This window comes from Petromyzon marinus, chromosome 56 (genome assembly GCF_048934315.1).
Source record: "Petromyzon marinus isolate PM22_M1 ecotype Great Lakes invasive population chromosome 56, UKy_Petmar_22M1.pri1.0, whole genome shotgun sequence".
Classification (NCBI taxonomy): domain Eukaryota; kingdom Metazoa; phylum Chordata; class Hyperoartia; order Petromyzontiformes; family Petromyzontidae; genus Petromyzon; species Petromyzon marinus.
In genome coordinates, this window is record NC_133722.1 from 2,642,014 (window position 1) to 2,665,148 (window position 23,135).

Below are 23,135 nucleotides of genomic sequence, written 5' to 3' on the forward strand. Positions count from 1 at the left end.
AAGGAGTTTGTGCACACAGACAGGGCAGCACGAAATCATCCCCCGTCCGAGCAGGCAAACCCCTACAGCGGGAGGGTGGGGAGCACGTGCAGCTGTGGGGGCGGGGGGGGGAGGCGTGGGGGCGGGGGGGGAGAGACGTGGGGGCGGGTGGGGGCGGGTGGGGGAGGTGTCAGGACGGGGAAGGCGTGGGGGCGGGGCGTGGGGGCGGGGCGTGGAGGCGGGGGGGTGTCAGGACTGGTAGGGGAGGCGTGGGGGCGGGGCGTGGGGCGTGGGGGCGGGGCGTGGGGGCGGGGCGTGGGGGCGGGGCGTGGGGGCGGGGCGTGGGAAGTGACGTCACGGGGCCAGCCACAAGAAACCCAAACCACGTGGGTGTGTCTCAGGGCCCAGTGCAAGGCGTCGAGGGCATCAGCAGCGAAGCGCCCCCCCCCGCCCCCCCCCAACGTCTCCAGCAGCGCGAGCCCTCGTCACGTGACGAGCAGCGGCACGCGTGAGACGCCTTGCAGGCCCTGCTCACAGCGAAGACGATGATGAGTGGACTCGCCGCTTGGAGATTCGCCTTCTCCGCGGCTCCCAGCCGTGGTCCGTATATATCTCTCTTGACGTTCACGCTACAACACGCTTTGTTTTTGGTGGACGCAGACGCTGTACTCGAGGGTGCACCTAGCCTGGCACAGGCGCTGCGGTGACGACAGCCCACCGCTGGGATGGCCAATGGCGGCTGTTGTTAGTGGGGCACGCAGCGCAAACTCGACATCGCTGCGGGCCTAATAAGGAAAGCCGCGGTGAATAGGGGGGCGACGTTTCGGGCAATGAACCTTGTTCGTAATAAAGAACAGGGAAGAGGAGAAGCAGAAACTAGGGAGACGCGTTTCTTAGGAGCTGTGGAGGTCATGTTCACAAGATAACCGTGAGGACATTGTGTTATCTTGACAAGACGTTGCAATCGATTAATCGTTCTAAGAATGATTATTTTGTGTGATTCTGCGTCGGCAATCTGTATGTCTCTCTCTCTCCCCATGGTGGCGTGGATTCTTCTGCGGGTCCTCGTATACTTAGAATAAAAGAATAGGCGTTTAGATTACTTGCCGCCTACAGTATTATACATCGCCTCATGATGATAAGCCAACTTCGTTGAGCTGTCATTTGTGATAGCCAGGTGGTTTACTGAAACAGCTAAATTAGCAGCCTCACCACCCTGTCAAAATAGTTCAGCGTGTGCCTAGGGACGCACAGGAACAGAAGCCGTCTTCAGTAGGACGATGAGAGAGGAGCCGTGGTGGTGGGCCTCAAGGCCGTGTTGGTGGGCCTCAAGGCCGTGTTGGTGGGCCTCAAGGCCGTGGTGGTGGGCCTCAAGGCCGTGTTGGTGGGCCTCAAGGCCGTGTTGGTGGGCCTCAAGGCCGTGGTGGTGGGCCTCAAGGCCGTGGTGGTGGGCCTCAAGGCCGTGTTGGTGGGCCTCAAGGCCGTGGTGGTGGGCCTCAAGGCCGTGTTGGTGGGCCTCAAGGCCGTGTTGGTGGGCCTCAAGGCCGTGTTGGTGGGCCTCAAGGCCGTGGTGGTGGGCCTCAAGGCCGTGGTGGTGGGCCTCAAGGCCGTGGTGGTGGGCCTCAAGGCCGTGGTGGTGGGCCTCAAGGCCGTGTTGGTGGGCCTCAAGGCCGTGTTGGTGGGCCTCAAGGCCGTGGTGGTGGGCCTCAAGGCCGTGGTGGTGGGCCTCAAGGCCGTGGTGGTGGTGGGCCTCAAGGCCGTGTTGTCGCTGCCCCTTTTGGCGAAGTTTGTCTCGACTCCGTAGACAGATCACGACTTGCATGGTCGAGGCTGGCAACGGAGGAAGGAGCCAAATGACCCCTGACCCCCCCCCCCCCCGAGAGGAGCATTCACCGCGGAGATGGAGCGCTCAAAACTCGCTCGTGCGTGCAAGTGCTCGATTTGTTGTCGTTCGTGCGTGAACGATGACGGTGAACGATGACGGGGCGATGCTCTGGTGGGTGAGGGTAGGGAGGCCTTCGTCATCCAGCAGTGGATTGAGCGTTGGTTGCCGCTGGTGAAAGTTGAGAGACGCGGCGGCGATGGTTGTTGAGCTGATGGATCCCGCGCTGATTTGGAGCGGCGTTGATTCTCAACGGGCCGAGCAGCATCACCACACCGTGCGTTGTGGTGGCGAGAGAGTCAACTTTAGACAAAATACCCGGCAAAAGGTCAGGGACCCGCGTGCTCTTAACGGCCAGCGGTCATCGATGCTTTTCGTAGGTGCCGGGGGAGCCGGTGGTGGGCTTTCCACGTTACTATGTCGAGGACCGAGCAGCGCACGCCCGAGAAGGAAATAGCACCGCTGTTAAAAAACTCAAATCGTGCGGTGTCATCGTGACCTGAGGAATTTGCGCGGTGCCTAGATGTTAACTACCTCGCCTGGTATTCAGGAGGTACTGGGTTTGATTCCGATCCTGACGCCTGCTACTGTATATTTGGAGTTTGCGTGTCTCTCTCTCATCATCACGGTGGCTAGATGTTAACTACCTCACCTGGTATACAGGTGGTCGTGGGTTTCATCCCAACCCTGGCGCCTGCTGCTGTATATTTGGAGTTTGCATGTCTCTCTCTCATCATCATCACGGTGGCTAGGAGATGTTAACTACCTCGCCTGGTATACAGGAGGTCCTGGGTTTCATCCCAACCCTGGCGCCTGCTGCTGTTTGCTTTTCTCTCTCCACGTGGTCGCGTGGATTTTTCTCCGGGTCCTCTGGTGGTTTCCCCCTCCACGTTTAGAATCGACGTGCAGTTTAGAGTCATTTGGCTGCTATAAATCTCCACACGACGATAAGCTATCGCGTGTGGGCAGGTCACTTCTAAAAAATTCGCTATATCGGTAAGCGGGCGTTACCTGGTAAAATAGTTCCTAGGTGCTACTCGCTAACAGCACTTGCCACCTCAACAGTCTGTGAATAAATTTTGATTTAAAGCTTTCGTGACTGCAGTAATTCATATTCTTAGCTCTTTTGGTAGTCACGTTGAAGGGAAACAATAAAATAATAAAATATATAAAACAAAAAATTCCCACAACGTTTCGACCATAACCGTTTGTGTTATGGTCGAAACGGCGTGAGAATTTTTATTGTTTTATATATTTTTTATTATTGTTTTCCTTCAACGTGACTTTACCGAAAGAGCTAAGAAGTCTGTGAAGACTTCACGGGGGGAGATATTTTGTCTGCTGCCCTTCCCACGCAGGGCTGCTGGGCGCTCGCTCTGCCCGGTTCCACGGCGCCGCTGGGCGACTCCGCCAGCAGCAGCAGCAGCAGCGGCGGCCGCCGCCGGGAGGCGCCGGGTCCGTGAAGCAGAGGCTCTACAACGACCCCAACTACATCCCGCAGCGCCCCGCCAAGAACCCCATGAAGTCCGTTGGCTGGGCCTGGTGCGAGCACGCGGCCACTTAAGTGACTCATATTTTAACCTAATTGGAGGTGTGGTGTAAGTTGAACTTCTTTCGCACCGTACGGCGCCAACCGTTCTAATCGGAGGTGCGGGGGAAGGACGACAAACTAAAACACAAAAAGCAGTTTTAAAGAAATTAGTTTTCAATCTCGTACCTGGTGCGGTGTGTATAAAACATCAGCATAGGGGAGACGAATGCGGCCGTTTTAGTTTCTGCCAGCGTCCAGAATGCCGGAGACGTGCTCGCTTCGCTCTGCCACGCAGGCCCCAAGTGTCGTGTACTTGACTCGGCCCTCGAATGAGTACCTGGCGCGGTGTGTTGACATCACCACTGGGGAGACAAAGGCGGCCGGCCGGGCGTGGTGCCGCCCTTCATCGGTGCTACTCGCCAACTTACCCCAAACAGCCCGTTAAAAGGCTACGCGGGGGTGATCTTTCGTCTTTTATTTACGCGTGATGGCGGGTGTGCGTGCCCTTGCTGGCGTGCGTCTGCGCAGGCTGATCGGGATGCCAGTCGGCGTGACGCTCTTCATCCTCGCCAAGGGCCAGGTGGAGCGGAACCGAGCGAAGCAGCTAAGCGCGCGCCGTCGCATGCAGCTGGCCAACGTGGAGGACGCGGAGACGCGGCCCTGAGCCGGCACCGCCGGCAGTGGGCACCTCCTGCGCTCCGCCTTGGGAATGGAACGACAAGGGCCGCCGCCGCTGCTACCGCGGGGATTTTTCCGCGGTCGTGCTGCTGCGCAGCCCTCCGATGCGTTTTTCGGGTCGTACCGCGTGGCGTTCGCTACGACGTCCGCCGTTTTGCTCCCACGTGCCAGGAGCAGAATTCGGCTCCACGCGCCGGGGAACCTCGCGGCACCACCGGTGGTTGCACCGCCAACGATGTTTTTTTCATTTACCGTGTTTGTTATTAGCGGTTTCCTTTAACCTCGGATATATGAAATATAGACCCTTTAATATGCGTTAAATATTGCCTCGATCACAAGGGTGACCTGGGTTATATAAAGATTAAATGCTGCGTTGTTTATGTACAGCCATCTATCAATCCACTGATGGATGAGGGCTTGCCATGCGGGTTAGCTAGGGTTTTTTTTTACCATACTTCACCACGCTCGTCAGAGCGGGTTGATAAAAGGCGGCAAACAGTACAATGATGGATTTTGCCGCACCGCCCTCGACCACACACCACGTAGCCCCCCCCCCCCCCAAGAGCGTGGAGGCCAGCATATCATGGTTTGGTTTTGGCTTGGTTAGGTAAATCACCCATGCTGGCTTGGCACGGATGTACCAGTGGAAAAGGACTTTTTCAGACAACCTGCACAGGTGCCGCATATTCTCAGGTTCACGATGCATTGTAATTTATATAACTACCTTAGCCGCCCCACTGTGGTCTTCTCACCTGATAGGCTCACAGTGATATCACCTGGACGCTGTTTAAGACCGAGACGATAGGCTCATAGTGATATCACCTGGACGCTGTTTAAGACCGAGACGATAGGCTCATAGTGATATCACCTGGACTCTGTTTAAGACCGAGACGGGAAGACTTCACAATTCTGGCAAATCGCCCAATGAAGCTGGTTATTGTAATCGCCAGAGAAACGTTACAGCACTCATTGTAAATGTGTTAACACTGCCGACACACCGGGTGTGTGCTGCAGTAGTAATCGGCACGTTTTGTTTACGTAACAAACCTTACCGATTGGCTGTGTCAGGTGGTGGTCGTGGGTTAGCGACATTTATATTTACACGGTCTAAACCCCCCCCCCCCCCCAAAAAAAAAAAACCCACCCCATATTTATTAGTGACATTACTTTAAAACATGACGGCCACCTCGAGACCTCCCAGTTGCCGTCGCTCGCCGTCGGGATTGTCCTTGGCTAACATCACCGCCCAGCTCTTTGTAGCTGTTGGCCATCCGTGAATCGTCCTCCCGTGGGGGGTGGGGCGCTGCAGAGACCTCGGAATAGGCCGCCCTGCAGCGTTCTTGTCGAGCCTGGCTGTGCGAATAAACAGGACTTTTTTAAAAAATGCTGGCGCGCAATGTTTGGTTATTACGAATGTGTGCAGAAAAATAATATGCCGTGTTGGACGTTGTGCAGAGAAACTGCTGTTCTTGCTGCACAGTGGCGAGATGTTAACTACCTTGCCTGGTATACAAGTCGTGGGGTCTGACGCCGATACCTCTGTATTCGGAGTCCACACGTTCTCTCCCCGTGGTCGCACGGATTTTTCTACGGTTTCTCACCTCCACATTTAGAAACGCACGTTTTAAATGATTTGGCTGCTGTAAATTTCCACAAGCCACTTTGTTGAGCTGTCATTTGTGATTGCCAGGTGGCTTCTGAAAAAGAGCTATATAGCTCGGTGAAGCCTTAACTGTTAAAATAAAAAGATTAGTGTTTGCGTAGTGATGCACAGACCAGGAGCCATGTTCAATAGGACGGGAGAAGCGGTGGACAGACCACCAAAGCTTCGAGACTCGTGTTGGTGGCTCTCTCAAGACGTGTATGTTGCCACGCGATTCTGTTTTGTCTGTCTCTTACAGTGAAGGAAAAAAGTATTTGATCCCTGCTGATTTTGTACGTTTGCCCACTGACAAATAAATGATCAGTCTATAATTTTAATAGGTTTATTTGAACTGAGAGAGAATAACAACAAAATCCAGAAAAACGCATATCAAAAATGTTATAAATTGATTTGCATTTTAATGAGGGAAATAAGTATTTTACCCCTCTGCAAAACATGACTTAGTACTTGGTTGCAAAACCCTTGTTGGCAATCACAGAGGTCAGACGTTTCTTGTAGTTGGCCACCAGGTTTGCACACATCTCAGAAGGGATTTTGTCCCACTCTTTGCAGATCTTTTTTAAGTCATTAAGGTTTTGAGGCTGACCTTTGGCAACTCGAACCTTCAGCTCCCTCCACAGATTTTCTATGGGATTAAGGTCTGGTGACTGGCTAGGCCACTCCAGGACCTTAATGTGCTTCTTCTTGAGGCACTCCTTTGTTGCCTTGGCCGTGTGTTTTGGGTCATTGTCATGCTGGAATACCCATCCACGACCCATTTTCAATGCCCTGGCTGAGGGAAGGAGGTTCTCACCCAAGATTTGACGGTACATGGCCCCGTCCATCATCCCTTTGATGCGGTAAAGTTGTCCTGTCCCCTTAGCAAAAAAACACCCCCAAAGCATGTTTCCACCTCCATGTTTGACGGTTGGGATGGTGTTCTTGGGGTCATAGGCAGCATTCCTCCTCATCCAAACACGGCGAGTTGAGTTGATGCCAAAGAGCTCCATTTTGATTTTTCGATTTGAAGCTTTCGTGACTGCAAGGATTCATCTTCTCTGGTTCTTTCGGTAAAGTCACGTAGAATGAGAATAAACACATTAATAAAATAACAACACTTGTGTTGTGGCCGAAACGTCGTGAGAATTGTGATATTTTATTTTATTATTTTATTCTCATTCTACGTGACTTTACCGAAAGAACCAAAGAAGAAGCTCCATTTTGGTCTCATCTGACCACAACACTTTCACCCAGTTGTCCTCCGAATCATTCAGATGTTCATTGGCAAACTTCAGACGGGCATGTATATGTGCTTTCTTGAGCAGGGGGACCTTGCGGGCACTGCAGGATTTCAGTCCTTCACGGCGTAGTGTTACCAATTGTTTTCTTGGTGACTATGGTCCCAGCTGCCTTGAGATCATTGACAAGATCCTCCCGTGTAGTTATGGGCTGATTCCTCACCGTTCTCATGATCATTGCAACTCCACGAGGTTTGATCTTGCATGGAGCCCCAGGCCGAGGGAAAATGACAGTTCTTTTGTGTTTCTTCCATTTGCGAATAATCGCACCAACTGTTGTCACCTTCTCACCAAGCTGCTTGGCAATGGTCTTGTAGCCCATTCCAGCCTTGTGTAGGTCTACAATCTTGTCCCTGACATCCTTGGAGAGTTCTTTGGTCTTGGTCATGGTGGAGAGTTTGGAATCTGATTGATTGATTGCTTCTGTGGACAGGTGTCTTTTATACAGGTAACAAGCTGAGATTAGGAGCACTCCCTTTAAGAGAGTGCTTCTAATCTCAGCTCGTTTTCTGTATAAAAGACACCTGGGAGCCAGAAATCTTTATGATTGAGAGAGGGTCAAATACTTATTTCCCTCATTAAAATGCAAATCAATTTATAACATTTTTGACATGCGTTTTCCCGGATTTTTTTGCTGTTATTCTGTCTCTCACTGTTCAAATAAACCTACCATTAAAATTATAGACTGATAATTTCTTTGTCAGTGGGCAAACGTACAAAATCAGCAGGGGATCAGATACTTTTTCCCTCACTGTATGTACATCTTTTCATGGGGTCACTTCCTCTTGTTTTCTTAACAATCGGTGTCTCTGTTGGTCTCGAATAGTCCCAATAGTTTTTTTTTACCGCGGTATACACCCGTTTCCACGTCCCGTCTCTTTCATACTGTATCTGGGATCCCCCCCCCTCTTCTCCCCTCCCTCCCGCTCAATGCAAAGCCCCAATTAGCATCGAGACAACGCTGCCTCTGCAGGATACTCAAATACATCCTTTGTTCCTAATCCTCTGGTCCAGTGGTGGAACTGCATAATTTACACACGCCATACGCCAGAAGGACGTAATGAGGGCCTGTCCAAGCAACAGCAGCGTTATCAGTTCCAGTTCTTCGTTCACCATCGTATCTGGACCTCGGCAGGACATCTCCCAGGAACGATTGTCATCTTCATGATTGACTCAAGGACCCCCATTCCCTGCGTCGAGGATCGATTTACCATCTCCAGGCAGTCACCGGGGCTTCCGCAGGACGTGGTCCCAGGAACGATCGCCATCTTCCTCTTCCTGATCGTCTCACTCAAGGACCACTCCCGCCACCCCCACACCTCCGTATTCTAGAGCAAAGGCCCCCAACCCCCCGGACCGCGGCCTGTTCTGAACCAGGCCACACAGCAGGAGGTGAGAGCGGTGGAGCCCGCGCGTGGCCCGCCAATTATTTTATTATTTACCACTTCCGTCCGCGCCTCTTTCCCGCACTGTGCACTTGTCTCAGTCACAGTGTTGGTAAGCCCACAAGCTCTACCCCCTAGTAGCCAAAATGAGTAAAAAAACCAAACGTCGCTGGAGAGCTTCTTTGAAAAGGGGGAAAGACCCAATGATGACCCCCCCCTCCCGGTCCGTAAAAAATTGTCTTCCACAAAATCGGTCCCTGGTACCAATAAGGTTGGGGACCGCTGTTGTAGAGGATCCATTTGTTTGTCCAGCGAGGCAGTCCAGGGGATCCTCAGTGAATGCGGCCACGATCCCCCAGCAACTCCTCCAAGGCGATCGATCCTACAAAACCTTCCGTAGCATTTCTCGCCGTTCTCTTCGCTGCAAGCCGATTGCCCGCGGTTCACAGTCGCAAACCCCCCCTCCCGTGTTAGCAATCCCACCTCGTGATCGCTGCCAACGCTCTTGGCCGTCTTAGGGGCAAGGCACGGAAAGAGGCCACGCGCGGGACGTTTACAGAACCAAACATATTTAATAGAGACATGTAGGAATGCTCATTAAGCCATCATCCGGAATTTCCTATTCAAAACGCACACGGACACCGTTTCCCCCCCCCCCTGACCCGACCCGACGCGGTAAAACGGGATAAAAACGCAACGTGAGACTCGTTTAAAATGTGCTTAACCGACGACAGTTCATCTAAAAACTTCATGGATGCAAAAACAAATTAAAAGTAAAACGACACAGTACTCGATAGTAATCATGATACAAACATTGACCCATGTTGCACGCGGTGACTTAAAAAAAAAAACGACACATTTGTTATTATAAACACAGCCAGGCGCACGTGGTGGCTTACCTAACTAGGTTAAAAAGTTCCGACGCTCCCGACCTTTTTGCCGAGTTTGGGAAATCCTCTTAAGGGATGCCGAGATGAGGGCGCGAGGCGTTTTCACGCCACCAGCTGGTCGTTTAGGACACGAGGGTAGAGAGAGACGAGGGGGGGGGGGGTGTCGGGGGGTGTTGTGGGATGAGTTCGGGTCCTTCTCATTAAATAAAGTGATGCGTCGTCGTTATAGTTGTTATGCACTTGTAGTAGTTATTATTTGTACTTACAGAGTTATTTACGGGGAACGCCCACGCCACCAGGCAGGGGAGCAAGATGGGTTTGTGCGCAGGAGCAGAGATCCGCGCGCAAAGCGGTTGTGGTGGGAGGGTGGGAGGGTGGGTGTGGGAGGGTGAGTGTGGTGTGGTGGGAGGGTGGGTGTGGTGGGAGGGAGGGTGGGTGGGTGTGGGAGGGTGGGTGTGGTGGGAGGGTGGGTGTGGTGGGAGGGTGGGTGTGGGAGGGTGGGTGTGGTGGGAGGGTGGGTGTGGTTGGAGGGTGGGTGGGTGTGGAAGGCAGAGGTGGGAGAGGGGGGGTGGGAGAGGGGGGGTGGGAGAGGGGAGGTGGGAGATGGGGGGGGGAGAAGGGGGGGGGTGGAGACGCTAGCCTGGAATTACGTTGAGAGGGATACGTGGGATGAGAGAAAGCACGCGGATTAGTTACACGTTACTTACCTGATTAAAATTGTTTAAAGGAACATCAGTTGGTGGTGGGGGGGTTTGCACAGGACACGTCAGAAGGAACGATGGCCGATGGTGGTCGAGAATCACGCAAGAGGGGGAGCGGGCGGGCCAAGGAATGGAACGCGCCACAAGAGCACGCCCGCCAAAAGAGATGCAGCGATGGAATCGGCGCGCGTGAAGGTTTCTAGGCAGATTGTTGCATCGCAGGATAGTGTGAAGGCGGCGGTGGCAGCTTGGGGAGGGGCCTTTACCCAGCAGAGGACCAACCGTGGCCGACGATGCATATGATGGTTTGATAAGACTGGAGGACTGCGAGGGATGCCGATGGCCTACATTCAGTGATGGAACGGCATTTTGAAACCGTTTTCAAAGGGAGCGAGCGGAGAGGCGAACGAGGAAGGAAAGGGATGGCAACTCCATCTACCTGGATCGACCGATGTGTCGTCTTGGGGTCGTTGCCCGAGTATAGGCAGTCCCCGGGTTACGGAAGGGTTAGGTTCACGAGAGATATCCGTAACCCGAATTTTCCGCATGTCGGAAAGTTTCTTTAACGTAATCGAATATCTACCCTAAAACTACCCACAATGACACTCATGGAACATATACTTACACTGTGTCCAATTGTTTATGAATACCACGAAGCATAGAAAACATGATTTATGGGAGCATTTGCGTCAAGCCACATTTCCCTAAGTCTTCTGTAACACGGGGGGGGGGACTGCCTGTAGTCCGGCACAAGGCTGTCGGGAACAGAGAGCAAGCTCCGCAACGCGTGGGAGCGAAGACGGAACAATTGCATTTCTCTCGAGAAGCTTCCAACGCAATGGGAGCAAAACGTCGGACATCGGCCGTGCGTAACGAGGCGCGGCGCGACTCGGCACAAACCGCAAAAACCTACGCAGTAGGCCAGGAAATTCTTCACTTGTCACAATCGGATAAACTACTCCTTAACAATCCCCACCAATTTCATTTTTGTGTGTGTGTGTATATATACTTTTTATGGACGGGCCAGGGTTGGTGGGGGTGGTGGGGATGGGGGTGAAGGGGGCGAGGGGCCGGCAAAAAAAACACGACGGTGCGATGGGCACCGCACACAGCGCCACAGAGCGGGCCACAGAGCGGGCCACAGAGCGGGACACAGAGCGGGACACAGAGCGGACAACAGAGCGGGCCACAGAGCGGGACACAGAGCGGGACACAGAGCGGGCCACAGAGCGGGCCACAGAGCGGGCCACAGAGCGGGCCACAGAGCGGGACACAGAGCGGGCCACAGAGCGGCACACAGAGCGGCACACAGAGCGGGCCACAGAGCGGGACACAGAGCGGGCCACAGAGCGGGCCACAGAGCGGGCCACAGAGCGGCACACAGAGAGGGCCACAGAGCGGGCCACAGAGCAGGCCACAGAGCGGGACACAGAGCGGGCCACAGAGCGGCACACAGAGCGGGCCACAGAGCGGGACACAGAGCGGGCCACAGAGCGGGCCTCAGAGCGGCACACAGAGCGGGACACAGAGCGGGCCACAGAGCGGGCCACAGAGCAGGACACAGAGCGGGCCTCAGAGCGGCACACAGAGCGGGACACAGAGCGGGCCACAGAGCGGGACACAGAGCGGGCCTCAGAGCGGCACACAGAGCGGGACACAGAGCGGGCCACAGAGCGGGACACAGAGCGGCACACAGAGCGGGACACAGAGCGGGCCACAGAGCGGGCCACAGAGCGGGACACAGAGCGGGCCTCAGAGCGGCACACAGAGCGGGACACAGAGCGGGCCACAGAGCGGGACACAGAGCGGGCCTCAGAGCGGCACACAGAGCGGGACACAGAGCGGGCCACAGAGCGGGACACAGCGGCACAACGCGGCATATCGACATCCTCGTACGAGACGCACAACCAACCACGGCAACACACACGCTAACGTTCGGGGAGTATTAAACAAATATATATATAAAAAAATCAAACAAACGTAAAAAGGGAACCTTCAAAAGACAAAACCCCCGCACGCGCACACATGGAGATGTCCCCACACATGGTGATGTCGTCACCACCACCACCACCACCACCCATTCCTGGCACTGCCTCATGGCGCCAACATCATCGCTCGTAAAAAAAAAAAAATCTCAGGGCTGCGCGAGAGGAGAGACAAAAATCAACAGAGACATGCGAGACGTTGGCTACGGCACGGCCAACGGGCGCGTCAGAGACAACCCCCGCCGACGGTCAATTCACAATCACCGGCGCTCGCATCCAAGGACGTCTAAGAAATTAGCATCATGCAGATTCGATCCATTCACGTTCACCGAGATCTGTTCGATCGGAGATATCCGGTTCATTCATTTTCATTGAGATTCGATTGATCGTTTACTTTCAATTTGATTCAATTTGACATGTTACTCTTCATTCGTACGGCAGGAGGGGAAAAGGAACACCACACCGATGGTGGCGTTTCATGGTTGGGGGACTTCACTCAATTCGCAGACGCGGTATGGCGATTCACTTCCACCTAGCTATGAATTCATTTAAAGATCGACTCATTCAATTTGGATAAATATTAATTCACAAGATCTATTTCATTCACCTTCGCAGCGCTGTACCGCAGGGGATGCTTCCAACGTAATCGACATCGCTACGCGCGTACGCGCGCTGGAGGTAGCTGGTGTGAAGCCCCAAGTGATAGCAGAAACAATGTGTCGCAATCCATTGCTGGATGAGAGCTTCCCCACACCGTGTGTGCTGGGGGAGGGGGTGGAGGGGGGGGGGAAGGTGGGGGAGCTATCTGGCATACTTCACCCCGCTGGACCATTGCAACGCATAGGTGCAGGGGAGTAGCGTAGGCGTTGGGAGCGGAGTAGAGTACAACGGTGGATTTTGCTGCACTGCCCCACACCCCCCACTCCGGCTCCGAACGCAGCCCCGTGACTTGACAAAGAGTTAACCATTAAGTTGTTAAATATATCCATATATCAAATTAGTTGCTTGTACAAAAAGGTGGCCACTTTCGGTGCAAATGAGAGAAGCAAAAGAGATCGCCATCACTTGGCAGCAACAAAAGAGGTTTGAATCGATTCACTCGGGGAAAAGCCACTCGACCGCCTGAAGAGTCCGCAGACTTATCTTTGTTTTTCAGGAGACTCCTGTGAGACTTGGGGGGTTTTTGGCCAATCGCCAATTAATTAAACTCTGCATGTTGCCTATCAGCTATGGGAGAAAATCGGAGAACTCCAGGGGAGGAAAGCCCATGCGGGATTACGCAAACTTCGGCTGACGATGAAGGTGAACGGCGATGAATCGTCGCACGTCCCACAGAGCTAACACGAGCGGTGCAGTCGGAGGTGGTGCGCGATGCTCTCAACACGAAACACGCTCGGAATGTGGGCACACCGCTCTCCATCGCTTGCACAGCGGCAGGCGAGAGCGCCGCTTCGTGGGTAAGTCAACGGCGGTTTGTCCTGCGGATCAAACTCGTCGCCGCCGTCGCCATAACAACGTGGAGCTTCCATCAATGGCTCGGGGGGGGTGGGGCGGCTGTAAACGGGAGATGAACGCCGATGCCTCAATCCTCATTTGAGCGCAGATTATCAGACTGACGTTTGTTTGACGGAAGTGGATGGGCGGTGATGGCGCCGTGTGCGAGGGGCTCTCACCTCCTCTTCGCGGTGCCACGAGTCGGACAGCCGAGGTGCTCGGAACGCGGACGAGCTCCCCGCGTGCGCGAAACCGAGCAGCCGTGCGCACATACACGGGCGGGCGGGCGGACAGAGAGCCGGGGGAAAAAGAGAGGAGGAGGAGGAGTAGAAGGAGAGTCGTGGGCAGCCACGGGATAAGCGAAGAGGGTTTTCACACGAAAATTGTTTTTGCAAGCTTCTCCAAACGACATTGCACGTGTGCTATCGTTGTCACATGCGAGACGAAGGGGGCTAACCGTTCGGGAACCCTCGCGGAGCGCTGACATGCGGCCGCTTGTCGGAGAGCTGGAACGTCACGAAACTACGACTTTGGTGAAGTCCCTCCAGGAGGTCTTAATCGTCCACATGAGGCGGCAAAAAACGTTCATTTGTATGCTCTGCGCGGCGAGTTCGTCGCATGGAAAGCGGGCGATGTTTAACACTTTCCTGAGGCAGCCCAAAGACAAATTAAGTGAAGAATCATAATTTTCCGATGATGGGGGGGGGGGGGGGGTGGACTTATTTTTTGGCGCAGTCAATCGTGACTCAGCGGCCTGGCGATGGCGCGTTCGTTTGTTGCAGAGCTTCACGGTTGGAATCAAGCGTCCCGCCCTGGTTATTACTGCGGTTGTGGTGGTGCTGCGCATTTAGCCACAGTAATAACACCACGCGCCATCTGCTTTACAGTGCGCAGGAGTCAAAAGTCCACATTTAAAAAAACTAAAAATCTTATGCCGTAATTTACTCAATCGTCGCCCGGCCTGGCAGACTTAATGTCCTGGGTCACGCTTGCAAATGAGACAGCACCTCGTTCTCTCGAGTGCTCAACTGGTTAAACAAAATAAAAAATAAAACTTGAACCTGGCTTCGAACCCAAGGGTGCGTGTGAGAGCGGCGGCAGCCACACAAGGACGGCTCTGAAGTAAGTCAACGCTGGCCACGGTGAGCGGTGCGCTGCGGGACACACGGCAGGGGGTTCAACCCGCACCCTGCAGTTCGGCGGACCGGCCGTGGGCTCTCGCTTAATCTCTCCTCCTCCGCCTTCCTCTTTCCCCATTTTCACCCAGCAGCTCGCTGGTCTATGATGTATACCCCAGGCTCCTACGTGAATGTGAACACAAACGCCACCCGCGACTATAACCCCAACACTAGTTTAAACACGATTATAATTAGAACTCTCAAACACTCATCCCAATTCTATCCCAATCTCCAAACGTACCTGGAGCCGCTAACGCTAAGCCGAAAATTCACCCCCACCATACTATATCCCTAACATTAACTATAACCCTGACTCTTACTGTAGCACTAACCATGACAATAAACTCCAACCCCAACACGTATCACGCTTCCCAAAACCACTCGCCTAAGCCTCAACCAAACTCTATCCCGAACATTAATCCATCTCTAAACCGTAACACGCATCCAATCTCTACACCCTAACACTAATCCAATCACTAATACTGCTGGCTGAACCCGCACACACACACGCACGCAATCACTTACGCTCACACCTCGTCCTGAAACCCAACCCCGAACCCATTGGCGCGGCGCGACATAACGCTGGCACGCACGCTTACAGACACACATCTTCTCCCTCCACGACCCGGATTTATAATAATTTTTTTTTTTTGCAAAAAGGACATCAACGAGTGGACTGGCACCCACCAATCTCTCCCGGACGAACACTTGGCTGGGCGGCCGGCAGGGGGGGGCGAAGTGGGCGGTGGGGGGGGGGGAGGGTGATGGACGCGGGAGCGGGGGGGGGGGTCCCACGTTTCAGCCCAAGAAGTCATCGTCGTTGTCGTCGTCGTCCGAGGCCTCGCAGTACTTCACCTGCTTGCGCGCGCGCCCCGGGCGCTCCCTCTGCTGGGCGCCCCTCGATGAGCCGCCCCCCTTGGCTCCGGCCCCCGCTCCCTTGGCCCCGGCCCCTACCCCGTCGTCGCTGTCCACGCCTGCCGAGCCCTCGTCGTCCGACACGACCGCCTTCTTGCCCTTCTGCCGCCGGCGAGACGACACGACAAGGTCCACCGTGTTACAGTCCGCAGCGCCGACACGGTTTTACGATGAGCAGTGCGTCGGCGTTATGGGTGTGTGCCCGGTGTTTGTTGCTCGTGGTGGTGTGTTTCACCGTGGTGTGTCGGGGCGCGTGTCGTGCGCGTTAACGGTATAGAGAGCCTTGCAGCGGTAACGGCGAGCATGTGGCGACCGTAGCCACGGCTGCAGAGCGTGATGGCCGGTAACGGCTGCCTCACCTTGCTGCCTCCGGCGGCCCCTCTGCCGGCCTTGCCAGTCGCCGCGGAGAGGGCGGTGGCGGCCTTGGCCGTCACCTTCTTCTGCGGGCTGTACTCCCCGTCAGACTTCTCCGAGTCGGAGGCAGCCACCTTCCTCTTCCTGCTGCCGCCACCCTTGCCTGCCGCGGGGCGGAGACACAAGGGAAGTGGAGTCGGAGGCAGTGGTGAAACGCAAGGAGGTGCACGCGTGCGGAGACGCAAGGAGGTGCACGCGTGCGGAGACGCAAGGGGCACGTGGATGAACAGCGGGGCCCATGGGGACTAGCGGAGATCGGCAGGGACACACGCAGGGGGAGGCATAGACACACACGCAGGGGACACGCAGGGGACACGCGGGGGACACGCGGGGGACACGGGGGAGACACGGGGGAGACACGGGGGAGACACGAGGCTTGCCGGGCGGTTGCTCACCCTTGGCGGCCGGCGCCGGCTTGCGCGAGGAGGCGACCTCGTCGCTGTCGTTGTCCGAGTCCATGCTCAGCGGCTTCTTGGACTTGGCGCTGGGCTTCTTCTTGGCTTTGTCCCCTGACCGGGATAAATAAGTCAAATAAATAAAACCCGTCCGTCTTAATAGACGCAGCAACGCAGCGCGTGACGGGGAGCGTGCGGCAGGGCCAAGCCACGCTCGCGGGAGAACGGAGACACTGTGAACCCGACTCAGAGGGCAGGGCGTAAAGACGACGGGCGATGGCGATTTCCCCGGGGCTGTTCCAATCATTTTGAATCGGATCCCCGACGAACACGTACACAGCGGCATCAAATCCACCACCACTTGTGAGAGATGAGTCAATTCAGTCATTCACTCCTCACCTCACCCCTTCCCTCACTCCAGCCTCACCGTCCTTCATTCATTCATTCCCCACTTCTCCCCTTCCCTCGCTCCAACCTCACCATCCTTCATTCATTCATTCTCCACCTCCCCCTCCCCTTTCCACCCCCCACCCTCACCGTCTTTGGCGGCCGGGGACTGTTTTTTCGACGCGGCTGGCTTCTTGGCGGGGAAGGTGGCGGCGGCGGGCGGCTTGGTGGAGGCGTGCGACGAGACGAGGGGGCTGGCCGCGCTCGCAGGTTTCTCGTCGTCGCTGCTCAACGCTGCCGGTGAGGAGGGGGGCAGGGTGGTGGCGGGGGGGGGGGGGGGAGGGCAACGAACGGACGAGCACAGCTCACGACTCGATACAGGATGAGGCAAAGATCACACTGGACAGCCTCAACAGACTGCTGGGGGGCAAGTGCTGTTAAGCGAGGAGCACCTATGAAGAAGGCCGGCACGGCACGGCACACGAGGTGACCAGCGGCCACGCGCGGACACCTTTGTCTCCCGAGTAAGCGATGCTTACACACCGCACCCGGTAGTAATTTGAGGCCGAGTTGATTCGGAGGAGACGGGCGCCGTCGTTACGCAGGTACGTTGCTGCCCGCCGCTGTCTCGATGCACAAAGCCGCCCCCCTCCCACGCTCCCCTCCCCACGCCCCTGGCACATCAACGGGACTTCAGTCAGCGGTCGATGCCCGAAGTGGACTACGACCCCACACAGGACCGGCGCAAGTCCCCTGTCGTGGTCACCCCCGCGGACGCACAGAGCCCACGCGATACACCCCCCGGGGCACCGCAACAGCAACTTAAGAGCAGCCTTTGCCGATGCCGTCTTAAGTAAGCGGTCTCGCGACCGTCCTCTGTCGACTAGGCGCGGCGAACGAATGTAGCGGTCGACCGATCGATCTCAAGAGTTTGATGATTGAACTCTGTTGTGGACGGAGTGATGCGGTGGGCACTGCTGCGCTACCGGGCTTGGCGGGGCTGCTGGTCGTGGCGGAAGCGGCGGGCGCCTGCGGCGGGTGAGAGGGGGTGCCCATCACCTCGTCCCAGTCGAACTCCGTCGACTTCCAGCCCTTGCGAGGCTCCGGCGCCCGCCTACGGCACACACCGTGGTCACCGCTGTTGTTGCTGCAGTCGTCAAAACTGCCACCATCGATGTCGTCATCATCATCGTCATTCTCGTCAAGGAGTCATAAACCATCATCACGCAAACTCCTCGCAGCAGCAGCAGCGTTTTTGGCTCAGCCATAGAACAAAAACGATAACAGCATCGAGCGCTTTCAGATGCGCTTCCGCGGCCGTCTGGAACGCTCTTCGTTCCGATGTAAGGAAGCCTCTGGAGCTATGCACTTTTAAATCTACATTGAAAACTAATTTCTTCAGGACTACTTTTTGTGTTTAGTTTGTGATGCTTCCCTGCACCTCCGATTAGCACGGTTGGCTACGTACGTGTGAAAGAAGTTCAACATACATATACATACATTACCAATATCATGGTTGTCACCATAACCAATCATCAGAATCACCTCTAAAACTGAAGGTCCCACATATAGCCTAAACAGACTGTTGGGGAAAGTGCTGTTAGTATGAAGGCCGGTACAGCACACGGGGGGGGGGGGGGGGGGGGGTGGGTGACCAGCACCACGCTCGGCCGCTTTTGTATCCCGAGAGGCGATGTTTATACTCTGCACCAGGTACTCATTTGAGGCCCAGTCGACCTAGGGGAAGCCCAGAACCGGTTGAGACAACTGGTGTTGGCCGTGAGCGGGAATCGAACTCGGGTCGCCGGGTCTGTAGCGTAGCGCGCTAACCGCGACGCCAACTCTCCCCCCACAGAATCAACACCGCTACCACCACCACCACCACGGCAGGACACGTGCAGCCATCTCCCCCGTGCGCGACCGCTCATGTCCCTCGCTCGTACTTATCGACGGCCTCTTTGGCCTTGGTCGGCGGAGGAGGTGGAGGCAGAGCGACGTCGTCCTCATCCTCCTTGTCAGAGAAGTCGAAGGAGGAGGTCTTCTTCTTGGCCACGGGGCTTGGGGGGGACTTGGAGCGGACCCTCCGCGGGGGGCTGCTCACCACCTCGTCGTCGTCTTCGTCATCCCCGTCCGAGAAATCAAACGTGAACTTCTTGGGCTTCATCGCTTCACAGGGGGGCGGGGGGGGGCGGGGCGGGTGCGGTGGTACAGAGAAGGGGGGTAAGCAAGGACGCAAAAAAAAACAAAGATTCTACCGTGTAGCCTTAACAGACAATTGGGGTAAGTGCTGTTAGTGAGCACCTTTGAAGGCCGGCACGCCACACGAGGGGGTAGGTGGCCAGCACCCGGGTCGCTACACTACCGCTGACTGGCTGATGCACCACCTGTGCCCCCTACAGTGCCAACCTGCTGTGCTTTAGCCACCCAGCGCTCCGCTCGTTGTTGTGAGCGTCGCTCCTCCGCCCTCCGTTGTTGGAGGGCGACTGCCTCCAACTGCCCAGTAGTGTCCTTCACGAGCCTCCTCCACAGAGGCCAATCTTGACACCGCTGGTACCAGTTATCGGCAAGTCCACTCAGCTCCACGTCCTCCTGTACCACATCACTCCATCTCTTCTCTAGCATCTGCCGCGCCCGTCTAGCCCCCTCGATCCGGCCGAACAAAAGCTGTTTGGGCATGCGGTGGCTGGGCATGCGTGCTACATGACCCAGCCAACGCAGGCTTGTCTGCCAGAGGAGCTCACCGATGGGACCTTGCCCAGATCTTTCAAGAATTTGTGAGCTCCTCACACAATCCAGCCGGGTTAAACCCAGGATGGATCGTAGGCAGGCTAGCCTAAATGTTTCTAACCGGCGAAGATGTTCTATTAAGGGGGTCCACGTTTCGCAAGCGTAGAGAAGGCAGGGAATGACCGTGGCCGAGAAGACCTGAAGCTTAGTGCAGAGCGACAGACCAGGTAGCTTCCACACAGCGTTACGCAACCGATGAAAAGATATTGCCGCTCGACTGATTCGGAGTGAGACCTCTGCTGTTAAACTGGAGCCGGTCATAAGCACACTGCCCAGGTATGGGAAACTCTCCACTCTCTCCACAACTGCCCCATCACCGATTGGGAGTTGTGGGGGTGGAGTGTCCGATGGTACAAAATACCCAGGCAGGTGCTTAGTTTTGGTGGGGCTGATGGTAAGGCCCCATCTCTTAGTGGCACGCTCCAGTCTCAGCAGCAGCGTCTCCAACTCCTCCTCTGAATGAGCAGCCATTACCAAATCATCGGCATACATAACGTGGTTGAGCAATAGGGAGTCATCCCTTGACCGCACCCGGGCAACGATCAGCCTCCCATTATATCTGTACCAAATGTAGATTCCACCGGTACAGCTATTGAAGGCTTCACGAACTACGTGGTCAAAATAGATGTTAAATAATGTGGGAGCCAGAGGACATCCCTGTCGCACCCCAAGGTGTACAGGGAATGGCTCTGACTCCCGGCCACGTAGTTTTACCCGGGCCCGCTCACCATCATGAAAGTCCTTAATGATCGTGAGCAAAGGGTCAGGTACTCCAAAAGCACGAAGAACAACCCAGAGCCTAGGCCTACTGATGGTATCATAGGCCTTGACTATGGACACACACACATATACACACACCGAGAGTATGGACACATACACACACGGACAAGTATGGACACACACACACACACTGACAGGTGACATGAATTCGTTTTTGAGAGCAACAGAGAGGGAGGAGGGGGGCAAGGAAAGACACGGGGGGGGGGTGGTGCAGGGAGATGGCAACATGAAATGGATAAGCACAAAACTACGCTGGGGCAAATTCAGAGTGGGAGACCACGAACGAAGAGGCGGTTACCGGCAGCCCGGCGTGGGACGTTCTCCCGCGGCACGAGGCCAATGCTCATGTCGTCCGCATCGCTGACGGATTTGTCTTCCAGGTCATCGCTCCCGTCCGAGTCCGACCACGGGTTCCTCTTGGGCTTCTTGGACGCCGTTCCCTTGCGCGCCGACTTACTGCCTGCAGCACGGCAACGGCACGGCACAGCACGACATCGACACAGCAGCGCGCCGTTCCCCCCCCCCCCGTCCGTCGTTTACAAGACACAGCGCCGCCCACGAGCAGACACCGCACGCACGCACACACACCACACAAACACTCACCGCACGCGCACACTCACACACACCGCACACACACACACACCGCACGCACACACACACCGCACGCACACACACACCGCACGCACGCACAACGCATGTACGCACACCGCACGCATACACACCGCATGCACACACACACCGCATGCACACACACACACCGCACACACCGCACGCACACACACACCGCACGCATACACATACAACGCACGCACACACCGCACGCACACACACACGCAGCGGTACCGCGGTCACCGCTAGTTACAGGTTCCAATTAACCCTAACAATATGCAACGCCTGCTTCGCTGTGGAAGGTTAACGACGCCGTGACACTTCCCCGCTCTCGTTTAAAAAGAAGCCTCTTTGACTTATTTCTATTGTTCCCTTCATAAGCACCAGAGACCAAGACAGCAGAGATTGAGAATAAACATCCTTTATTGCCACGGAGCTACGGCAGGCGCGCAAGAGGAAGACAACCTCACGGGTGAACGGAAAACTTTATCCAACAGTCGATAAAGAAGATGGCCAATTACGCCGATGCAATTCTTCGCATAACCATTCGGTCCGCGGTGCGACAGTGGGTACCCCATTGCCTCGTACACGTATGCACGCTTACAAATAAATAACAGCAGTTCATTCAAGGAAACCTCGCCACGTCTCGGACAGACTTAGCGGGTAAGGCTCTGCACATCTGGCGAAGAATCCCATGGCGATAGAGATGTACATGAATGCACATTACCACAGTATGCGGCAGACCTTAAGTATCAACTTGGGATAATGACAACCATGAGCAACTGTTACTTAGACATCAAGCAACTTAACACACACAGTGTATACGAATTGCACTCGGTGTATTTCCTGGCTGCTCGGAGAATTCATAACGCCAAACCGCAACTTCGTGCGATTCTGGGTTGATGCCATCGGCCACCACCACCACCACCACCCCCGCTAGTTCTCAGCGCACCGCCACCTTGATCGCCGACAGAGCCGCGTGCGCCAGGTGCAGGCATCGCCGCGGTGACACCAGGGCCACGCCACTCGTCCCGAACGGCGGTGCCCGGCGGCACGGCTCCACCGGCACGGCGGCGGCGCCGGCGCTCGCTGGCCGGGCGAGCGAGCCGCTGCTAGCGGTCGAAAAGGATCGGAGCGGAAAGAGTGCGAAGGGAAACAAACCAGGCTCGGACTTGTCCGTTTTGGGAGCCCGCTTGGCGGTTCGCCGGACGAGCGGCTGGGACTCAGAGTCTTCGCCACCGCCGCCACCGCCGCCACCGTCCTCGCCAGGTTCCATCTTGACCGGCGTTCCATCGACGCCCTCCGTCTGCCAAACACAAAAACGTCCACAAAGTGTCTCCCTGACCAGGGTCCCCATGATGCTCAGTAACTATCATGATTCACTCTTTTGTCTCTTTGGCCCTCTCTGTGCATTGTGGCCTTAGTCAATAATTAGTTTTGTGTTGGGACTGGAAGTGGGTAGGGGGTGGCGGGTGGTGGGTTGGGCGGGGTGCCAGGGACCAGTGGTCCTGATTGGTGGGTGGGGGGACGCCCTACCAACAACGTTGACGACCACGGCTTACCACTCGGAAGTGCCAGTGCGGCGCGAAAGCGCGGGAGGTGCAGGAGTGAAGCCCTCACCTTGACCTTTTTGCGGCCCAACTTCTTGCTGGCCTCGGCCTTCATGGCCAGCGTGACCTGCGGCACAACGCGGCGGCCGTGCAGGGACGGCTGCGTCTCCTCCAGCTGCAGGCGCTTCATCTTGGGCTTGCCCACCTTGCCCTTGACGGCCTTGGTGGACATGCTGCTCACCTCTTCCTCGCGCTCCTGGGCCTCCACTCGCTGTCGACCCACGGAGCGAGGGGGGTGGAGGAGGGGGGGGGGGGCAGGAACAAGGGAGGACGGCGGGCAGTGGGAGGAGGGCGAAAGCGCGGCACGAGCAATTATTTGAAGAGGGCATCTCGGAGGGATGACGACTACGATCCCCGAGCCGTAGTGAACAACGTCACAATGGGGGCACCGCAGTGGCGAGATGTTAAAGTAGCTCGCCGGGTAAGCAGGAGGTCCGGGGTTGGATCCCCGACCCTGACAACTGCTGTATATTTGGAGTTCGCGAGTCTCTCTCCCCGTGGTCGCTTGGATTTTTCTCAGGGTCCTCCAGTTTTTTCTCTTCATATTTAGAAACATGCGTTTGGAGTATTTGGCTGCTATAAATTTGCACGTGAT

At 55.8% G+C, this 23,135-nt stretch overlaps 2 protein-coding genes across 2 annotated transcripts in view; one reads left to right on the top strand and one right to left on the bottom strand.

The window, feature by feature from the left end:
• Nucleotides 1-332: 332 nt before the first annotated feature.
• On the top strand, nt 333-5,454 carry LOC116954661 (uncharacterized). Its single transcript, XM_032975359.2, has 3 exons — nt 333-579; nt 3,220-3,403; nt 3,921-5,454. Exons 1-3 carry the CDS (start codon nt 525-527, stop codon nt 4,054-4,056), a joined length of 375 nt encoding a protein of 124 aa, XP_032831250.1. The 5' UTR covers nt 333-524; the 3' UTR covers nt 4,057-5,454.
• A 3,493-nt stretch (nt 5,455-8,947) lies between these two features.
• LOC116954775 (DNA topoisomerase 2-alpha-like) overlaps nt 8,948-23,135 on the bottom strand; it is a 59,066-nt gene continuing 44,878 nt past the window's right edge. Inside the window, exons 28-36 of the mRNA XM_032975561.2 lie at nt 22,551-22,751; nt 22,092-22,236; nt 20,620-20,781; nt 18,698-18,920; nt 17,741-17,868; nt 16,905-17,048; nt 16,368-16,481; nt 15,918-16,075; nt 8,948-15,660 (exon numbers count right to left, since the gene is read on the bottom strand). Coding sequence (XP_032831452.1) covers nt 15,442-15,660; nt 15,918-16,075; nt 16,368-16,481; nt 16,905-17,048; nt 17,741-17,868; nt 18,698-18,920; nt 20,620-20,781; nt 22,092-22,236; nt 22,551-22,751 — 1,494 coding nt within the window. The 3' untranslated portion in view covers nt 8,948-15,441. The remainder of the gene's footprint in view (nt 15,661-15,917; nt 16,076-16,367; nt 16,482-16,904; nt 17,049-17,740; nt 17,869-18,697; nt 18,921-20,619; nt 20,782-22,091; nt 22,237-22,550; nt 22,752-23,135) is intronic.